We start from the raw sequence: 21,463 nt of genomic DNA, 5'->3' as shown, positions 1-21,463 counted from the left end.
TCATAGTTTACTGTTTGCACTACATTTACTGAAGTTTGGCAATAGCAACTGTAAATATAACTGACACAAAAAATTTGGAAACGAACACTACCGCCTCTTGGTAAAGACACAATGCAGCTGATGAGGCAGACTTGGGAGAAGGACCAGGCGGGGCTGGCAAGCTATGAGTTTTTAACATTTTGAGTACCCTCATTGGTAGGATAAGTTACTGAGCCAGTTAAGTAGAGATTTACTGTGATACAGTGCCATTTTGTTAATTATCTATAAAAAATCCAAATCAACCTTGGGAAAATATTGAAACGACTCTTGATGAGCAGTTAGAGTCTATAAAGTTGAGACAGGCTGAAAGCTGTGCTCTCAAAGCAAGTTGAAATTTGACGTAAGGTGAAATAATCATTTCAACCTCCATTCACTCAACAAGCTTAGTCTCTCCTTCTCCAAAGCTTCTGTCTCCCCAGTATGTCCTCCAGTGAACAGCACCGCTGGTCCACCAGCTCTCCAAACCCACATGAACGCCTCCTCTTCACCCTGCCTGACACCCAGCCATGGTCCTGAGCAGTTGGTTCGCCTCCCTGGCCATCTCCCATATTTTCCTCCAACTCTCTAATCCCGCTTCTTGTCCCATGTCTCTCCTGGATCGCCGCAGCAGCCCCTGACTCCTTGCACGTTGTTCTCTCTGCGCAGCCAGAGTTATCCTTATAAAACCGAAATCTGCTCAGGTCACCTCCGTGACTTGTAAATTGGATTGAATAGTGCCCCCCTCCAAGTTCATGTCTGCTTGAACCTCAAAATGTGGCCTTATTTGGAAGAAGGGCCTTTGCAGATGTAATCAATTTAAGATGAATTTATTCTGGCTTAGGATGAGCCTTAATTCAATATGATTGGTGTTCTTATAAGAAGAGAGAACACACAGAAATACAGACAGAGAGGAGAAACACATGGGGGACATGCCACGTGAAGACAGAGGCAGAGAGGTTGGAGTGACGCGGCTACACGCCGAGGAACACCAAGGGCTGCTGGCAGCCACCAGAAGCTGGGAGACTGGACAGTTTCTCACTAAGAGCCCCTGAAAGGAACTGACCTGCCTACACCTTGATTTCAGACTCCTGGCCTCCAGAACTAAGAGGGAAGGAATTTCTGCTCTTTGCAGTCACTTAGTTTGAAGGTGATTTTTTTACAGCACTCCTAGAAACTTAATTAAAACATTCCCACTGCCTTTAGAATGAAATCCAATTCGTCTCTTACCTCTCCACCTTAAACACTACCCGGATAGAATTAGCAGTAACTAGCCCTTACATAACCATCACTATGCACTAAATGCTGTCCTATACACTTTGCACAGGTTACAGCATTTAACCTTCAGAGCAGCCCTGTGAGGCGGGCGGTATTTTAACCTCTGCTTTATAGACGAAGAAAGCAATAAACAGAGAGATTATGCAACAGCTAGTAAGTTGCAGAGCTTGTGTTCGGACTTACACAATCTTGCTCCACAGCCCATATACCAGCCATTTTCTATATGGAATAATGGCGTCTCCTGGACATACCACACTGTTCACGATCCGTGCATTGCCATATATTCCTTCCTCCCTTCCCCATGCCCCCTCTTCTCCACCGGAGACTGTCTAACTAATTTTGGTCTTGGCAACAAGGGGAATGCATTGCCTCATGCTCCTAAATATCTAGGGGTAGGTGCATAATTGCCACACTAGGCTTGTGCTGCAATCAATGGGACTACACAGAGAGACGTGTGGAAATCAAACAAGTTTACTTAACTGGGGAAAAGATACAGTGAATCTACTCAGAGGAGACCCAGTGGCTCATGGAGGTACCAGCTTCCAGTGAAACCTCCATGAAGGCTCCTACTGCCATTGATGGATAATGTAGGATTTGGGGGAAGTACCTTTTGCTTTTCTCACATGGGATTTTTGCACCTTCTTTGCTCCTCCCAACTATTCCAAAGTCCCCAGTTTTGTACCTACCTGCCCATCAGGTGCAAGAAATTGATTACAACTGCTGAAGATTATTTACAAAGTGTACACTCCTCCTGAATGAACTTTAGACTTACTGAGTCCCATTGCTAGCAGCCTTCAGGCATGGCTTGATCCAGGGGCTATCTAATACACTTGATTGATTTCCCTTCATTATTTAGGACTCAGCTAAGCCATCAAAATCCAATCAAAGTTCTACACGAATCAGTTTTTTCTGAGACTCCTCTTCAGAGTTTTCATAATAGAAACAAATGTATTATCACTATCCAATCAAGTTAGTGTGTTATGAAATGTAGGCTGAGCTCTGAGTTAGACGCCAGAAATAAAAATGAGATGAGATTTTCTAGATAGAATTTTCCAGAATAAACTAGAGTTTGGTAAGTTTGGCACTTTGCAACTTGTCTTATGTGGCATGTCTTATATCTTGACACTTTCTTGCAAGTTTCTCGATGCATGGAGAACTCATGTTCTGCCCTCCCTCCATGGTATCTTACCTGGTATCAGACATTGAGTAAGTAACATTGTATCAAATGAATAAAATAATGACTGAATTGTAGAGCATTTCCCAGGAGGCCCTTCCCCGAATATGAGAGTATTGTTGACAAATATTGAAGAAGAATTTCCCTTTCCCCTTTAGTCCATTGGATGCTAGATTCTGCAGAGGTTTTCACATCCCACAGAGGGTGTTCCTGTTGAAGTTTCTGCTCCACCAACTCTTCTTTCTTCCTTCCCATTGTCCAAAAAAGCTTGTGGTTTAGCTCTGTGGAAGCTACTCCTTTTGTCTATTAATCACTGGGATGTAAATATTTCATCTTTACACCTCCTGACTCTCCGACAGCTCAGAGCATTTTATTTTTTGTATCCATTATCCTGGTATCTCTTTGGAACAGGCAAGAGACAGGTGGTGCACTGTTCTGACTTTTATCGTGATGCCATCAATATTTTATTGCAGTCATTTTCTGCCTCTCCATCAACTAGACTGCATACCCAGTGAAGGCAGAAGTGAAACTTATCTACTGCTCTGCGCAGTGCGGAGCACAGTGCCTGCCGCAGACTCGTTCCTTAGTGCATGTTTGCTAAGTAACAGTTCTCCAGATGCATGAATGAGTAGTGGATGATATTCTACAATAGATTATACAAAGATGTGGGGAAAGGTTGTGACACGAGAGTCAGTCCCACGTGATCCATTGCACCTAAGAAAAGGATGAACCCTGTATGAGGCTCCATAGCACAGAGCCTGGTGCATTGAATTCACTTAGGAATGAGTCCAGATAAGATCATATCCAGGCACTGCCACTTACTTGCTCTGTGCCATTCAGACAACCACCTAACCTCTCTGTGCCTCAGTTTCCACATCTGTGTAAAAACAAGAAGAAATGTTTCTACCTCATGAGTTGTGAGGATTAAATGAAATGATTCATGTATGGAGCTTGATACGTAGTAAGTACCCGTAAGGTCTGTGGTTGGTAGTGGGGTTGTCAATACAGTTTCTACTCTTTGTTAGGTGTTTGCTTTAATTATCAACTAATACATTCCACAGAAAACAAAATCCTGACTACCAGAGACCTAATGGACTTTAAACAAGCGTAAAAGAGCAACGGACTGAGATGTTTGGACTGTGAGAAGCTAGGGAAGCCAAAGGCAACTGAATTACACCTTCATTTGTGAGGGGTAGCTGCTCGTGTTTGTCAACTGAAATTATAAAGGAGAGAACTAATGAACGAATAATGTATGTATTTCCCAGATAAGCACTGAACAATTATGATACTTCCTGCTTTTCAAATGTAAATGACAAAATGTTTGATAGCTGTTCTTCTCGTGAGCAGAAAATTGACATAAGCTTGTAATTAAACCCCGAAGTGAAAAGTAATGATTCAGCTCCGTAGCCAGCGGGTTTTACAGGCGCTGAGGAGTGGGCTACAGAGACCACGCGCCCACCCCTGACCTGAGCAGTTTCACCATTTGCAGAGCTGTGACCGCTCCGGGGTCACCAGCCACACTGCCTCTGCCGTGTCCTCCAGCCACTGACTCAGTTCCTTTCCTGGAGTTCTGGCCTTGACAGTCCTGGCTTTTTGAGATACAGCAGAAACAGGATCTATGACTTGGTGTCCCATATTAACATATAGGCTGACCTTGATCAGATTACTTCTCTGAGGCTCTGTTTCTTCATCTGTAAAGTCATTTTACTAACTTCGACCTTCAGGATTCTTTTCACCATTAAATGGGTCAGTACACTTGGAGGTAATTTTTAACTGTACACACACTACAGATACAAGGTTTTTTTTTTAACTTTAGGTTTTTTTTTTAATGTCAAGGAGGAGGATATACAAGCTATAATGGGGCAAGCGAGGGGCTCCTTATTTGAATTTTAATCCATCTTTCACCCTCCAAAGTAGCCCTCTACTCCAACTGCTATTAAAATACGATGTTTTTGAAGAAATGTGAAAAGCTTTGCTCTGTATCAAGATAAAACATAAATTCAGTGTTTTTAAAATTTCAGTGAATGAGTATATAAAACATCTGTAGATTAATGTTTTTTAAAAAAGCTACTAGAATCATAACAATTGAATTAGAAGCTAAGAATTCACTGTGTCAAAGAGGGTGTTCAAAGAGCCTTCTAAAACACATACTGGGGCATACTTATAATCAGGTATCTATGGAAATGGTTGCATATTAATACTTGAAATAAGCAACACTGCGTTTTATCTGTCTACATGCAGCCACAAGCTCCAAAGTGTTGGCACCTTCCAACATTTATAATAATGAAAGATAGTTTACCTGCTCAGAAGCAGGCTTATGGTGACACCAGTGAAGTTTAAGCTTCAAGGCCCTTGACTTCCAAGGCCCTTCCAAGGCCCTCCAAGGGGCCCGAGGAAGTTTGTAGTTATGATTTGCAATATTTCTCTTAAAGAGGATCCCTCCAACTTACTTACATCTCAGGACCCACAAATCCTGAATCAGCCCACTTGGAATAGATTAGATTCTCTCCCCACCACACCTTCAGGACCAAAGCCTTCTTTCATCTCGTAAATACCTAAGAGGTTACCATCCTTGGACATGGATACCAGTTTGAAAATTTACACACTCTGCCACGTCAGTCCAAATATTCTTGGGAAAAAAAAAAAAACAGAAAAGAAAAAAAGAAGAACATACAACATAGAGATCTTTTCCACACCAGGATTTGCAGTTGTCCAAAGGATGTGTGTCTTTTTAGCAAATGGAAGCAATACTGGGTAGCTTTTATAACATCCTTCCTGTTCCTCACTGCCAAAGATAGCATATTATTACAATAGATTTTGAAGTGTCCAGTGTGTGAAAGGAATTTCTCAGAATCAAGGGGAATGTAGCTGAGAGTTATCCAGAGATAAAGCTCTCTGTAATTTCTGATTTTTCTCAGTGTTAGAATTTCACTAGAAAATGTTATTTCTGGGAAAACCCTGACTCTGTTTACAGGCACCCAAATTGCTCCATCAGTTCTGACAAACCTGATATTAAATCCCAGCTTTGCCCCTTATTAGACGCATAAACTTGGGCAGAGAATGTAACTCGATGGGCCTCAGTTTTCTTATCTGTTAAATTGGAATAACCCAGCCCCTCTCCAGGAATTACTGTGAGACTCATCTGACGTTAACGCTGTGGTGTGACTGAAGGGCAGACACCACCAGGCTCCACTTACCCGGCCCTCCTCCGTGTCACTCCTAGTGTCCCCAAAGGGCCAGCTTCTTGCTTCTATGACAGAGCTTATTGAAGTGAGCATCTGGAATGTTCCTGCATCTGCATTCCCCACGGGCTCTGAGTTCTCCGGGGCTGGAGTCTTACTCAGCACCTAGGAACACCTCAGAGTCTGGCTCACATCAAGCACAGTGGCTGTTTATTGACGGAAATTGAATTGAATACAGAAACAGAGCCAAATAGGGACGCTCTTTCCGTGTGTAATGGAACAGTAGGGAACAGTGCGGTGTGTGACATTTGCAAATGTATGGTCAGGAGGACTTCCAGGGAGTGCGTAATCTCAGAGGGCCTGATGCATTTTAGAAAGGGTTTTCGAGTGGTGATGAGATGGTGAAATGCCTTCCTGCTCCCCTTCCTCCTGCTGCGATTAAACCAGAGGACTTTTCTTGTCCCTTGGCCTTGGAGGCGGGTTAAATTGATGTTTCTCTTCTAGACCTTGTAAACCAGCTTGCCACTTGCTGTGAAGGGTAAGGATCAGGAAGCCACTGTGGCCAGGGCTGTTAGTTCCAGAGCAATGCCACCTTTTCTGTCCACCCTGGCAAAACACGGGCAGCGGCTGCCTTCCAAACAGCCACGAATCTTGTGACCAGATACCGGAAGGCTGCTATTTAAAATCCCAGGATCTCCATAATCACGATTGCCAGCAACAAAAAGGAGAAGTAGATGAAGAGTAGCTTCAGTCTAACCTCCAAATTCTCTTTTTCTAATTGAATTTTATTTTTTTAATTATTATTTTTTAATGGCGGCAGTGGGGATTGAACCCAGGACCTCGTGCACGCTAAGCATGCACTTTACCTCTGAGCTATACCCTCCTCCACCAAATTCTAAATCTAATTGTCAAAACCCGAATCAGACCCACAGCTGCAGGATTTGGGGAAATGCAGTCACTAGCTTTTCAGCCTCGGATTCAGAAAGGGGTATCTGTGGGCTTTTTGCTTTTTCCACTGCATCTCCCAATAAGAAGTGCATTTTACATGATGACTTAGTACACAAAGGAATATATGTGAAGCAGAGATCCATGACACCACACTCCCCTTCACGGTCATTCGATTCAGGTGTTTTTTGGTTGTGTTTGTTTCATTTTTCAATGCTGTGTATGAGCCACTAAAGGTGATTTCAGGCCACAAATGTGTCACAAGTTCCAATTTTTAAAATGCTGTCCTAGGCATGGTTGGAAAGGACCCCGTGAGGGAGCATGCCAGGAGCAGGGCATCTGTCCCTCCTCTGAGACTGTAGCCACTACTCTTGATGGTAAAGCATAGAGAACTCATCAAAGGACAGTGAACCAGAAGAATGATTGGTGCTTGATGGACAGGGTGCTAGCTGTACTGACAGAGAGGGGGCAGCTTTGGAAGCATTTGGTACAATGAATCATCAAGAGTATTCAAAAGATCACCGACTTTTGTGCCAAACTTACTGAGTCACCAAGTCTGGTTCTGTCACTTACAGTTGTTAGATCTCTTGGGCAAATCTTTCCACTTCTGAGCCAATATACTCATTTACAAAACAGGATAATAATATCCACTTTGTGCTATGTTCTTGGACAATATATACTCTCTCTGGATTTATTTTTCTCAGCTGTAAAATAGGCTTCTTTGCTCCATTGGGTAGCTGTCAGGATCAAATAAAATAAGCTGTGTGACAACTGTCACACACAACAGGTGCTCAGTAAATGCTGGTCCCTCTCCTGGTCATTATCCTAATCAACCACCTCATCTTCTTACATCGGTTCATTTGGGGCATCAGTTACATTTGCTTTATAACAACCCCCAGTGTAGCGGCTTAAAACCACCACCATTTATTTAGCTCACAATTCCGTGGGTTGGCTGGTGAGTTCTGGTTTGATCAGCTCTGCTGATCTCTGCTGGGCTCCCTCGTGTGCCCGCTGTCAGCTGGAAAGTCTGGGGCTGGTGGTTGGTCTAGGAGAGCCTCCGTCACACAAGTGGCAACTGGGCAGACTATGTAGACAAGGGCGTCCAGTTCTCTCCCACGTGGCCCTCACCCTCCCTCAGGCTGGCTCAAGTTCACTCACATGGCAGCCTGCAGGTTCTAAGCACGGCAAGAGGCAATGTAAGTCCCAGGGTACAAGCGCATTTGAAACCTCCATTTGTGACATATTTGCTCTTGTCCCATGGGTCAAAGCAAGTGATGTAACCAACCCAAAAATCAGCATGGGAAGGCACACTGATTATAAGGCATGTATTTGCATACAATCTACCACATTTAGTAAGTTTGGGTTGTCCATGATTTCCTTCCCAGAAGCTCTACAGGACCCTGGACAAAAACCACACCTCTCATTATTTTCCCCACTTAAAAGCAAGAAGTTGTTATTATTGTCAACCATTGTGGCTTATCAAAAATGACACGAGATGAAAGAGGATGCTCTAATATTATTTATATTAGATATTAAATATCTAAATATTAGATATTCATAATATCTAATATAAGCCTTCTTTTCTGGTTCATCTTAGGAGTTTAAAGTGTAGAAGGAAAAAAAGGTGGGGAAGAAAGGAGAGCAATTAGCATTTCCCGAGTGCCTGCTGTAAGTCAGTGACCCCTGCTGTCATTTTCATATGAGACACAACACCATGGAAGGCTGGTTATAGTCCCATTTTACAGGTAAGGAAATTGATACTTAAGCAAAATCACTCAGCTGGAAAATGGATTCAGATCTAATCTGCCTTCTGTCAGAGCACAGCCTCTTCCATCTCACAGGCAGTCTGAAGTCCAGGATGGTACCTGCATTGGGCCTCAATCTTGTGGTTTCCCTGAATGCCCACTAGAGAAAACATTTCATTTTAAATTTATGTAGCATTTTTACCCTCTGACTACGAAACAAGTTTTTCAATATGAACTGATCCTTAAAAGAATGTCAAAGTATTTTGACGTTAATTTAAGAAATGTCATGTTTCAGGCTCAGGAAGCCATTCCATAATAGACCCTTTGGGCCTTTTTAATTTTATTTTTTAATGTTGCCTTGTTTCTGGTTTCATTATTATTCCTTTGCCAGTTGTTTTGTCCTGAAAAAGCAAATGCATCAAAATCTAAGTTTTGCTGGGCATGTATGTGTGTTGCAAACTGATCCCAGCTCCGTTGACAAATGGAACACAACAGTGTAACAGAACACACGACAAGAGACTCGAAGAGATTGCAGGCACATATACTGACCTACAGACGGTGAAATCTCTGTTCTCCTGAAATGTCGAAGAAAAGGATGTTCTAGGCAATTGAATATGCCAGTTAATACACGGTTATCATTACGGCGGCTGTTCTCCAGTGTCTATCCCTGGAGACCCCAGACATTCCTGTGGGAGGGTCCCAAGGTTTGACCGTCTGCACTGTTGACTGTGTCTCCTCAGTCACTCCAAGCTCATCTATCTGCTTCCCTCCCCTGATCCTTCAACCCTTCCTCAGCCTGAGTATCTCTTTAAGATGCAGTGTGAGTCACTCAGATAGTACTTCAGCTGACGTTTATTGAGTACCTACTGTGTCCCAGACGCTGCTTAAGGCACTAAGACTACTCCTGGGAATGAAAGATAAGATCCCTGCTGTCACGGGCTTATGGGGAGATGAGAAGAAACAAGAATAAGTGGATGAAGAAATGAATCAGTATGAGCACACTGGTAGTGACGAACGCTGCGACGACAGAAACTGACGAGGTGACGACGAGAACCTGGAGTGCTGTGCCCAGCTGGGGCCCTGATGAGCTGCGTCCTGGTGGGAAAGGGCAAACGAAGCAAGGAGACTGGGGAAGAACATTCCAGGAAGAAGGGATACCTAACGCATAAGGCCATAGGGTAGGAACAGGCTTGCCATGATCAGGGAGCAGAAGGATTCGTGTCTAGAGGATGGCATTCAATGGGATAAGTGATGGGACACGGGGCCGAAGCACGTTCTGGGTCATGTTACCTTATACGACTAATACTCAGCCACGTGGAGGTGTCAAGTAGGCACTTGGACGTATGAGCCCAGAGTCTAACTAACCGAGAGGGTAAGATTGAAATACAACCTCTGGAGTAGATCAGCACATATGTGGCACATGGAAAGCCCTTTCCCTAAAAAGGACACTATGAACTCATCTACAAAACAGAAACAGACTCACAAACATAGTAAACTGTCTTATGGTTACCGGGGGAAAGGGGGTGGGAAGGGATAAATTTGGGAGTTTGAGATTTACAAAAGTTAGCCACTATATATAAAGATAAATTTTTTTTAAAAAGTTCCTTCAGTATAGCACAGGGACCTATGTTCAATATCTTGTAATAAATAACCTTTAGTGAAAAGAATATGAAAACGAATATATGTATGCATATGCATGACTGGGACACTGTTGTACACCAGAAATTGACACAATGTAACTGAATGTACTTCAATTAAAAAAATAATAAAATATTTTTAAAAAGGGAAAAGAAAGAAACAAGAAGGCCCTTTACCTAGATGAGTTAGCCTAGGAAGTAGTGCAAACAAGGAAAGGAAGAAGCTGCAGTACTGAGATGAAGTTTCCCGACATTTAAAGGGAGGAGCAGAGGAGAAGGAATCAGCAATGGTGCTAAAAAGGTTAAAAAAAGTTTTTAAACAAAAACCACTCAAGCGACAACAACAAAGCCAGAAGAGTAGGGAATCTGAAGAGATGGAGCGGAAGGGTTTAGAGGAGGAGTGGATGACAGCCTCCAGTGACTGCCGGAAAGTTAAGGAGCGTGAGGACCCACGAGTGACCCAGTTTTCCTAGATGCAGAGCAGGAGAACCCGACCCAAAGGAGAACATACTGTGTGATCCCGTCGTGTGCAGCTCCAAACAGGAAAAGCCCCTCTGTGGTTCTAGGGGTCCTGACTCTCCAACAGCTCAAAGCGTTTCATTTTTCATAGCTATTATCCTGGTGACTTTTTGGCACAGACAAGAAACAAGCGGTGCTCTGGGTCGACCTTTACCGTAATGTCATTAATATTTTATTGCAGTCATTTTTGGTCTCCCAGTTAACTAGACTGCATGACACATGGTGAAAACAGAAGTGAAGTTTATATGTGTATAAATAGATTCCCATGCCACTTCTCAACTGGTTTATGCTATTTCAGCCCATGTGATCTTTCAAAAACATTTTGGAAATTTTTCCAGACCATGTACAGTAACAGTACCTTCTCTTTCATCTCTCCAATTCTATTCTCCTCTCTGCCCACTGCACTGGCCTGCCTTCAGATCTGCTTACCTTGCAGGAGACTTGGCCACAACCTCCCAACTGGTCACCTCTTTTCTGTCTGTCCCTTAGCCATGCAATTGGTTCTCCACAGTCACACAAATGATATTAACCCTTCTTCCCTCCCCTTGCCCCATTTTAAAAATCACTTCCTGCCTCCCTATTCCCCTGTGGGCTAAAGACCAAATTCCTTGTCGTAGCATTCAAGGGCCATTCCAAACTATTTGTAGCGGAATTCTCAAGTCTCAGCTCTGACCAATTCCCCCTTCACGGAGAGCCTGCCACAGTGGTGAACTCATCCACAGAGCTGCCATCTCCCATCCAGCCTCTGCATCTTTGCCCACAGCCTGAATATTCTTCTCTGATTCTGTTTTGTAAGCTCCTTTTTTATTTAAGACACTGTAATATCCACTAAAAGTCTCATCCTCAGTAAAGCCCCTCGGTGAAGCAGTCAGCAAGGATTTTTTTTAATTGAATTATAGTCAGTTTACAATGTTGTGTCAATTTCCAGAGTAGAGCACAATTTTTCAGTTATACATGAACATACATATATTCATTGCCACATTCTTTTCACTATGAGCTACCACAAGGTCTTGTATATACTTCCCTGTGCTACACAGTATAATCTTGTTTATCTATTCTACATATGCCTCTCAGTATCTACAAATTTTGAACTCCCAGTCTTTCCTTTCCCACCCCCCACCCCCTTGGCAACCACAAGTTTGTATTCTATGTCTATGAGTCTTTCTGTTTTGTATTTATGTTCTTTTTTTTTAAGATTCTACATATGAGCAATCTCATATGGTATTTTTCTTTCTCTTTCTGGCTTACTTCACTTAGAATGACATTCTCCAGGGACATCCATGTTGCTCCAAATGGCATTATGTTGTCGGTTTTATGGCTGAATAGAATTCCATTGTATAAATATACCACAGCTTCTTTATCCAGTCATCTGTCGATGGACATTTAGGCTGTTTCCATGTCTTGGCTATTGTAAATAGTCCTGCTATGAACATTGGGGTGCAGGTGTCTTTCTGAAGTAGGTTTCCTCTCGATATATGCCCAGGAGTGGGATTACTGGGTCATATGGTAAGTCTATTCCCAGTCTTTTGAGGAATCTCCATACTGTTTTCCACAGTGGCTGCACCAAACTGCATTCCCACCAGCAGTGTAGAAGGGTTCCCTTTTCTCCACAGCCTCTCCAGAATTTGTCATTTGTGGACTTTTAAATGATGGCGATTCTGACTGGTGTGAGGTGATACCTCATTGTAGTTTTGATTTGCATTTCTCTGATGATTATTGATATTGAGCATTTTTTCATATGCCTATTGATCATTTGTATTTAATGCCTGCTTTTATGCCTGAAAACTCAGATTCAGAGATATTAAGTACATTGCCTAAGATCAGACAATTAGTAAGCACCTGCCTTAAAAAGACTCAAATTCAGCTCTTCCGATTGTGATTTCCGACCTGCACATCAATGTCTTTTATTGAAAATAGCACCATGCTGAGTAATGCTGCCTGTGTCTGAGAAAAGTATCAAACCTTGTGTGAAAGAGCCTTTTTCTCTAAAAAGACTCTGAAATCCTCAAGCCCTCCAAAGTGCTTAAAAGAGAGATTTCCAAGAGGGGGCTGCTTCGCAGGAGATTTAGTGCCTAATGTTTTCCGGGCCCACAAATGTGTTCTTTATTCCTCACATCTGACTAAATTCCTTTCAGGAGAACTCAAGATCTCACCCAAGTGTCATCATGCCTTTGGTTTATCATTTCATTACCAAAGGGAAAAAAGTGCCTTCCTTTTTATTTCATAGTATTAGAGTTGTTGATTCATCAAACTCAACTAAAGGTTACCATGGGCGTGCTGAGCCTTGGGTAGGGTAAGACTGATGACAGATGTAGAATAATACATGATGTACAGAGCTAATAACTGGAGGTGTTCCATATGCCAGGTTCTCTGCTAAGCAGTCATCCTGGGAGTGGAGTGGAGTATTTTATTGCTGACATTGTTGAAACGTGCCAATGAATGTTAATAATAAAAAGCACAATGGAGCAATGCAGGTGGTGGTCTCTGAGTTGACAGTTGGATGAATTACAATACATCTGATGAGTATGGCTATTTAATAAACACCTACTGTGTACCAGGAGCTAAAAAAGAGGCTTTGTCACTGAGTGTAAAAAAACAATTCCTGGGAGGCAGGTATCATGACTCCCATTTTGTAGATGGAGAAACTGAGGCACAAGGAGTCAGTCATACAAGTTACCATGGTCACAGGAGTCGGTTGTTGAGCTCAGCCAGGATTCAACTCAAGCTTGGCTGATGCCAAAACCCTTTATTCTTTGCATTTCTGAGCAGAACCGAAGTTCCTGGGGTCTTAGGCCACCCACAAGTAGGCGCGGATGTCATCCAGACCTTTCTAACCTCCTTGCTGAATCAGCCTGAGGCGCATGTACAGAATTTGCCTTTAGGAGTCAATTAAATAGCTTCCGCATGGCTGGAACCCATTAGCTTCCACATGGCTGTGCTCACACTTAACTTTCAGAAACAGTAACAGTTCTGGGTGAAAATTCCATAAAAGCCCTTTATGACAAAAATTCAAATGTCAGAGTCAAGATTTTGATAACAAAATGTTAACATTGTTTTAATTACTAAAAGTGTGACTGGAGGTCTTTGACTGTGTAGCACAATTGCCTCTTCACATACACTCAGCCCTGCGTACCCACAAGTTCAACCAGCCGTGGATGGGAAATATTTGGGAAAAAAATTCCAGAAAGTTCCAAAAAGCAAAACTTGAATGTGCCGCATACCGACAACTATTTACATAACACTTCCGTTGTATTAGATATTATAAGTAATCTAGAGATGATTTAAAGTACACAGGAGGTAACTCATAGGTTATATGCAAGCACTATACCATTTTACAAAAGGCGCTTGAACTTCCATGGATTTTGGTATCTGCAGGGAGTCCTGGAACCAAAGGACAACTGTCTTCTTTCTATTCATTTTCCTCATATTTCCTATGTAATGTCCCTACGCTAAAAGTTTTAAGCTTTTGCACCAATATACAATTAAAGTTCTAAAACAATGATTAAAATAGAGCACCCTTGCCAGTGAATTTAACAAACGTTTGGGCTGTGGTTACAGTGTGCCCGACACTAGCTAATTCTTTTACAGATATTAACTCGTTTAACCCTACACCAGCCCTGTGAAGGGACTCTGTTGTTACCATCTCCAATTTACAGATGGGAAAACTGGGGTACAGAGAGGCCAAGTCACAGAGTCAGGAAGGGGCAGAGTCAGGATTCAAACCTAGAGCCCAGCTCCAAGGCCATGCACGTGACTGCAATACTGCACTGCCCTTTCTCTCACTCCCCTTTACTTCAGGTTGCCTGCTCTCCATCCCTCTGTCGGAGCCAGACCCCTGTTCAAGTGCTGATATTCATGTCACGCAGCTGTTCCTTCCACAAACGTGCATTGGCCACCATATTGTACACATAGGTTTTTATGCCACCATGTGTCCCACTTTTCTGGGACTTCCTCCTCCCGGCTGTACCCAACCCACCCCTCTTAATGGTCACCACATTAATGACCATGAACTTTTTCATGACCCTGCACCCTTGACCATGAGCCTTCGGTAGGACTAGAAGTTTGACCCAAGCAGAGCCCTTATGTGGACATGTTGAGTCCTGAACGGAGCAAGAATCTTCTCAAAATGGCCAAAGATACAAGGTGTAAGGGCCGAGAGCTCCCAGTGGCTGAGAAGTGAGAGAGAAGGATGAAGCTGACCTGCAGGAGAAGCAGAGACCCAAGTTTAGGGGAAAGAGTCATTATGGGCCACTGGACCCTTTCGTTTCCAAAGTCCAGCCTCGACTGGGCCCTTAGATCCCTTGAGACACCCAGGATAGTTACGATAAACCTGATTTTGCTTAAGCTACGTCCTACCGATGTCAAGTAGGCTATCTGCCTCTTTGTCACCAAAGGAATCATAATATGGCCACTCCCTCCTCACTCAGCCTGAGTTAGGTTCTAGAGGTGGAAAAAACATCCTCTTGGCTCTCAAATACTTCACAGTTCAGGGAGGGTGACAGAACCCAAATAAGAATTGCAGCATTCCTTGAGCTGAAGCCATCAGGAAGGGCCGTGGCTTGGTTAATTGAAAAAGTAGGTTCAAATGGAGGAATTATGAACAATTGCATATTTTATCTGCAACTTAAAAGTAACAAGTTCATTATCTGGTCTTTTCAAATAAGGCCAAGGTACTTTTCTTAGCAGGGCTCTGTTGTTTCTTACAGAGACCATAGCTAATAGTGCACCAGCCAAGACTTCTAGTTCTCTCAAATGGAGCCAAGAATTTAAAAGTACTTGCAAAATTATCAGAATGACTTCTGGATTTTTATTATTTTTCCCACAAATTCTTATGGCTGTCTTGTTGACATCTAGTTTGGTTGCACTGTACTAGCTGCCAGTATTACCAAGTCTTTCCAAAGCATTCAATTCCAATCTCATATCAACAGCAACTCTTATTCTTACTTAATATTTTTATTTACCATCTAATTAAATTGAGTCAGTGCACTCAAAGACGAAACTGACAAAACGGGGTTTGGGAACAAGCTCAGTGACTCCTGGTCAGGCGGAACAGAAGCTGTGGACATTTAGAGAGCTCCCTACCAGCTGGGCACCTTCAGCCCTGTAGTGGCCTGCCCTGCTGGTATGAGTGACAGAGGGACTGGAAAGAGTGGGTTAATCCAGCGAGTTGAGTCGTTGGAGTTGGTTAAGCGGAGGTCAGCCAGAACAGCTTCTACTGCATTAAAGTCGTACAGAGGTTGGTGCAGCTTCCAATGGGAGCAGAAGGAGGCAGGTCTACAGGGCGTAGGATTCAAGGAGAGCTTCACAGAGATGGTGTCACTTCAGCAGATCCGTTCAGGAAGGCATCGTGATCAGAGAAGTACGTGGCTCATCTAAATAACTGCATGGCCTAAAACACTGGGGTGGGGAGCCCCTGTACTTGTGATGAGCACGCCTTATTCCAGAGGGTAGACACCCAAAGTTTCGACTCTAAAGATCCAGTTCTGACCGCTCGGTCTCTGTCGTCCTCTGAGTCTTGATGATAAACTACATAGAAGCCCAGCTTCTTCTCCTTTTTCTTGCCATTTCTAACAAGACTCCCGGAACCTCACCGGCTCTGATCGCACAGCCTGCCCTAAGTCACTGAGTTGTCTACCCACATTTCTAGCCAGGACTTGCTCCTGAGTTACTGTCATAGTGCTTGTCAAGCTACTGACAACCACCTTCACAGGCTGCCTCTCAGTCACCATGACTGTCAGTTCTTGTACTTGTCACCTCTGAGACTAAGCCTGTAAGCGCCCCATGAAATCCTAGGACCACATCTGCCTTGTTTATTCATATATTCATAGCCTCTCACAAATTTGTCCACAGTAGAATCTCAGTAAAAACTGTGTTGAATGAATGAACGAATAAATGTAATGAGAGACGCGATACCACAGCCTCAGTGCTTGCTGCTCCTCTGCCCCTTTCCCTAGCTTTCCACAAGACTGGCTGCTTCTACCATCCAGGTCCCAGCATAACAGTCACCTTGAAGAGTCCTTCATTGACCATCCCGCTAAGGCAGCCACTGGCTCCCTTAATCTCCACCATGGTCCATCCGTTACCTCTAGCACAATAGCTCTACAGAGGCCAGCACTGTGTCTTGTTGTGTTTCCTGCTGATTCTCCAAGCCCAGCACGGCACACTTGTCACATAGCACCGACTCCTTGACGTGGTAAATAAGTGAATAAATGGATGAATTACAATCCAAGTTTCAAAGGAGAAAGAACATGAGCCTGAGTCTTCACTGTGCACTTACCAAGTGTATGACTCCAGACTGCCTGATTTCACCTAAATTTTTGAAATCCCAGGACCTCGTACATAAAATGCAATGAAAATAGCCACCTACCTCCTTCTACGATTAATGTGAGGTTTTGATTAATACTGGATGCCAAGCACTTGGCATGCTACGTAATGAGCAGTGACTTTAAAATAAGATATTATGTATAGCCCCAGAGGACGCGTCTCGCCAGTGCCTGGACCTTGACTGCAGTTAACATTGCTTTGCCAGCAGCAGAGAGAGATTAATGGGAGTCTAAGTTTGCAGGAGCTTGAGAGTGGCGAGTTCTCCCCGAAGCCATTCAGAAGCCCTGCTGCGTGTAAGCTCAGAAGTGCTGCCCGCTTCAGAGGGCTGCTCCGTTCCCCTTCTCTTCCCCACCTCCAGCATTTGTATAAAATAGAGATCCCGAATTCCTGGCTGTTTTCACCTTGACTTCCCCCTCAGGATGCACTGCAGCGACTGATTCCCGCGAAGCCCTTTTGATGACATGAATAGGGAAATCCAGGCAGGAGCCACTGATGCACTTGGAATCAACCCAGGGTCCCTTTTCATGCAAATGGGAAAAAACCCAGGGAGGAAAAAGATGTGCAGAATGGGAGCACAAAGGCCACCCTGGGCTACCGTCTGGCTCCAGGAGAGAGTCGCGTTGTACTTCTGATCTCCAAAGCCAGAAAAATCAGATCCTGTGCCTCAGTAGGAGCTGGGAATTGTATTAAGGGGCAAACTTCCCTGTTTTCTTTCAGACTGTGTTTTCAGGGGATTTGAATGATGTTTCTCAAGCAGTGAACAAATCTGAGAGAAGCAAGTGTTGGAAATGGGCTTTTCTAAGCAGACACCAGGCGATTTCCCATCGCCTGGCAGAAAATGCTTTGCAGAGGGAGGAGCTGGGGCAGTTGCCAGGAGCAGGGCTGGCTGGAGGCTGGCAAGCCTGGGTGCTGGAGAATTTTGCTATTAAAATTTTATTTTAAAAGTCTCCCATAAAAGCATTGATGTCATACTTGAGGATCGAGGGTGCACTGCCACTTAAAGAATCTAACAAATGATTATCCTGTACCAGGGACTGTGCTGGCCATTGGAGGGACTGCAGTCATAAGCTACACGCAGTCTCTGCCTTCTATGCATTCACTCATTGGTTTAGCAAATATTTACTTAGCACCTACCTTTCGGAGGCGCCAAGTGCCCCTTAAAGCTGTGATTAGCACCGACTTCCATCCCGCAGTGATTACATGAACACAGCCGCCAGTACCTGGGAAGCTGACAGCGCTGATGAACACGGGATGGACAGAGGGCAGGGGCATCTGCAAGAAGCATGCCTCTCAGTCCCACGATGGGATTGCTTTCAAGAGAGGAGAAAGCCTCATCACATGAAGCTCAGTGGAACTTCATTAATAAAGCCCTTCACATGAGAGCAGGGTTAAGCAGAGCAGAGAGGAAAAGGGAAAGAATGAACTCCAGGCCCCTCACTTATTTTTATTTCAGTGAATTCTCACAGCAAATCTGTGAGGTAGATGCTTTTATTTGCCAAATTAGGGAACTCAGTCACGGAGGGATGACGTAGCTCACCTAACGCTACGTTACTATTAAGTGGTGGAGGCACGATTGAAACTCTTGTTAGACTCAACACCTGGGGCTTTTCCCATCTCACCAAGAATCCCATCAAGGAACAACGTGGCACAAGATTGCATCCTGGCACTGCCACATGGCCACGTGGTTCAGGCCACACAAGTAGTTTTAACTTAACTCAGTCTGTCATTACCTGAAATAATTATTTGCACTTGCTTATTTTCAGGGTTTTGCAAGGAACGAATGAAAGAATGGATGGTGAGAATGCTTAGAATTCATAAATATCTATGAAGATACGAGAAACTATGATGTTTACAATGCACCTGCCTTAAACCAAATTCCTCACTAGAGCAAATTATAGAGTAGAAGCTGGACTCCTGCCTGGTTTCCACAACACAAGATCTCTTTGGGATTTAGCTCATGTTGCTAGATGACCAGTTGTTTAGTTTTTATCTACCATTTGATCATGATGGGAGAATATTGTTCTGCCAAGTGTTAGGTCCCTACTTTTAGGCTGAGTGTGTCTCATTCCTCTCCTCTCAATAAAGAGTGTCTCCTAAGCCTGGTTCCTCTCCTAGGTTCCTTGGTTCAGTGATTGTAGCACATTCTCTCCATCAAGCAAACTCAAAACCTAGCCATCACCATGGTTACACCCTCTTTCTCTCCTGCCATCCCAGCTGGTTGCCAATCCTATAGATCTTACCCCCATCACCTCTCACCTGGGCCACTGCAAGAGCTCCCCAAGCTGGTCTCTCTGCCTCTGCTCTTGGCCCCCTTCTCACAATTCATTGTCTAAACCACAGCCAGAGGTGACCTTTTAAAACATAAATCAGTTTATGACACTCCTCTGGTTATATCACTCAGTGGCTTCCAGTTTTAGTTGGAATTAAATGCTAACATCTCACACAAGCCTGCCAGATTTATCTACACTTCCAACCTTATCCCTTATCCCCGCATCCTTCTATCACCATCCTCCAGCCACGCCACTGCTCTCTGTCTGCCTTAGGACATTTGCACTTGCTGTTTTCTCTTCCTGGAGCTCCTTGCAGTACACAGCATGACTCATTCTAAATTTTCATGTATCAGTTTAAATATCAGTTCCCCCAAAACGTCATCCCTAACCCCAATTTGAATCATGTCATCGACCGTCATGCTCTTTGACTGTGACCTGTTCTTGCACAGCACTTGTCCCATTTTGTAAACATGTGTGGGTATGTTTGGGTGTGTAGACTTCGATGTCTGTAACCCCTACTAGAATGTAGGCTCAACAAGAGCAGACCCTCATCCATTTGTTTCACCATTATATACCCAACACTCAGCGCAGTGCCTGGCAAGTAAAAAGACTCCATAGATATTTGTCATGTTCATAGGATGGAATGAAACTAGCAACTCCTCAAGAAGTTCAGACAAGAGCCCCACGACCTCTGCACGGTCCATCCACCCTTCCGAGACTCAGTGGTCAGCCTTACAAGGTGGTCCCTTTTATTGCTTTGTTCCAGGAGCGGCTTGTGCTGTCCGTGCTGCCCCGGTTTGTTGTCCTGGAAATGATCAACGACATGACCAACGTGGAAGACGAGCACCTGCAGCACCAATTCCATCGGATCTACATCCACCGCTATGAGAACGTCAGGTGAGAAAGAGGACGGCCCCGCCCCCGTCCTCTGCGCGATCCACCCGATCCACCCGCTCCCGGCTGCTCTCACCGCACGGCCATGGCTTCTGTCTGCCTGAATGTCGGCGCCTTTCTCCATTCGGTTGATTAATTCATTAAGTAGTGATTGTTCGTCAGAGAGTTCCACATTTCCAAACTGAGGCTTGAGAAGAGTGTGAGAGAAATGTAGTTACATTTGCTGGTTGACGCACTGCCTGGCTCCCCTGCAGTAGGCTTGCCTGCCTTTACATTATGAACGGGAAAAGCAAGAGCCTTTTACACTATGAGGGGAAAAATAATTCCAGAATGTGATCTGGAAGCCCCGGGTGATGACCTGGGTCTCCTCCTTATATTCCTTACAAGTGTCTTTAAAATAATACAAAAAAAGGACTACAGCTTATTTTTCTTTTTGCAAACATATTTTTAACCAGCCATTCCTCCATCCATCCATCTGCCCATTCATCCATCCACACATCCAACCATCTATCCCTTCACCCTTCCATCCACCCATCAGTGCCATCTCTGTGCCCAGCTCTGTGCTGGACTATATGGTGTGTACTGAAAACCAGAGCGGGGGGCTCCTTCATGAGGCAGACCAGTTCAGGATCCCAGTTCTACCTCTTCCTTGTGCGTGACCTTGAGCAATTTACATACCTGAACCTCCAGATCCTTCTCTGTAGAATGGGCATTTTAATAACCACCTTACAGGAGTTCATAGAGATTATGCGAACAAAGATACACACAAAGCACACGACAGGAGTAAGCGTATTGTGGATTGTTTCAGACATGTTCCCTGTTGCAAGCAAAAAAGAACCCAACTCTGGCTGATTGTAAAGAAACGCACTGAAAGGCTATGGGGTGCCTCACAGAGTAATTAGAGAAGGATGGAGAGGTAGGCTCAAGAAATGGACTGGAATGAAGCCAGAGGCATAGCCAAAATTACAGCAGCGCACTAGGTCAGTGAGGACGCTGGTTCCACTGTCCCTGAAGAGTATGTTGCTTGTGGGACCAGCCCTGTCCTGTCCCAGACATAGCTGCCACCTCTGCACACAGAATTCCTCCTGCAGTCCCCAGGATCTGGACTTGGCCGCCTCTGCCCTGCCCCGACTCTCTGCTCCCCCTGACTTTCTGCATCTCAAGTCAAGCCTGCAGCAGGTATGTCTGATTGGCTGAGCCCAGTCATTGCCCAGAAGTGACGGGGAAACAAATATCTGATATTTTCGGCTTGTACACTAGAACTGCATCTCCCTCCCAACAAATGTCATAGGGTGGAAATTTCCCAAACACAGAGGAAAACCTATAATTTGAACAGCTGTAAAAATGACCAATGTACCCTTTCAGTTCCTCTGCTCCGAACTTTGATAGGAAGGAAGAACAACTATTCCTTCTCTCCAGCATCTCTGGGTGTTTACCTGGTGTGCAGGGGGATGCTCCTTTGAAAGCAAGTCCAGCAGAA

The 21,463-nt window shown here is 44.1% G+C and overlaps 1 protein-coding gene across 3 annotated transcripts in view; it reads left to right on the top strand.

Annotated features, from left to right (window-relative positions):
* The window catches only part of ADCY8 (adenylate cyclase 8), a 192,768-nt gene that overhangs the window by 52,699 nt on the left and 118,606 nt on the right, over nt 1-21,463 (top strand). For all 3 annotated transcript variants that reach the window (XM_010972658.3, XM_045508451.2, XM_074353082.1), the window contains exon 3: nt 19,856-19,986. In XM_010972658.3, the coding sequence (XP_010970960.2) occupies nt 19,856-19,986 (131 nt within the window). The remainder of the gene's footprint in view (nt 1-19,855; nt 19,987-21,463) is intronic.

Source organism: Camelus bactrianus, chromosome 25, assembly GCF_048773025.1.
Source record: "Camelus bactrianus isolate YW-2024 breed Bactrian camel chromosome 25, ASM4877302v1, whole genome shotgun sequence".
In the NCBI taxonomy this organism is placed as follows: Eukaryota; Metazoa; Chordata; class Mammalia; order Artiodactyla; family Camelidae; genus Camelus; species Camelus bactrianus.
The sequence above is the reverse complement of the archived record's forward strand: the minus strand, read 5'-3'. Positions and strand labels throughout refer to the sequence as shown.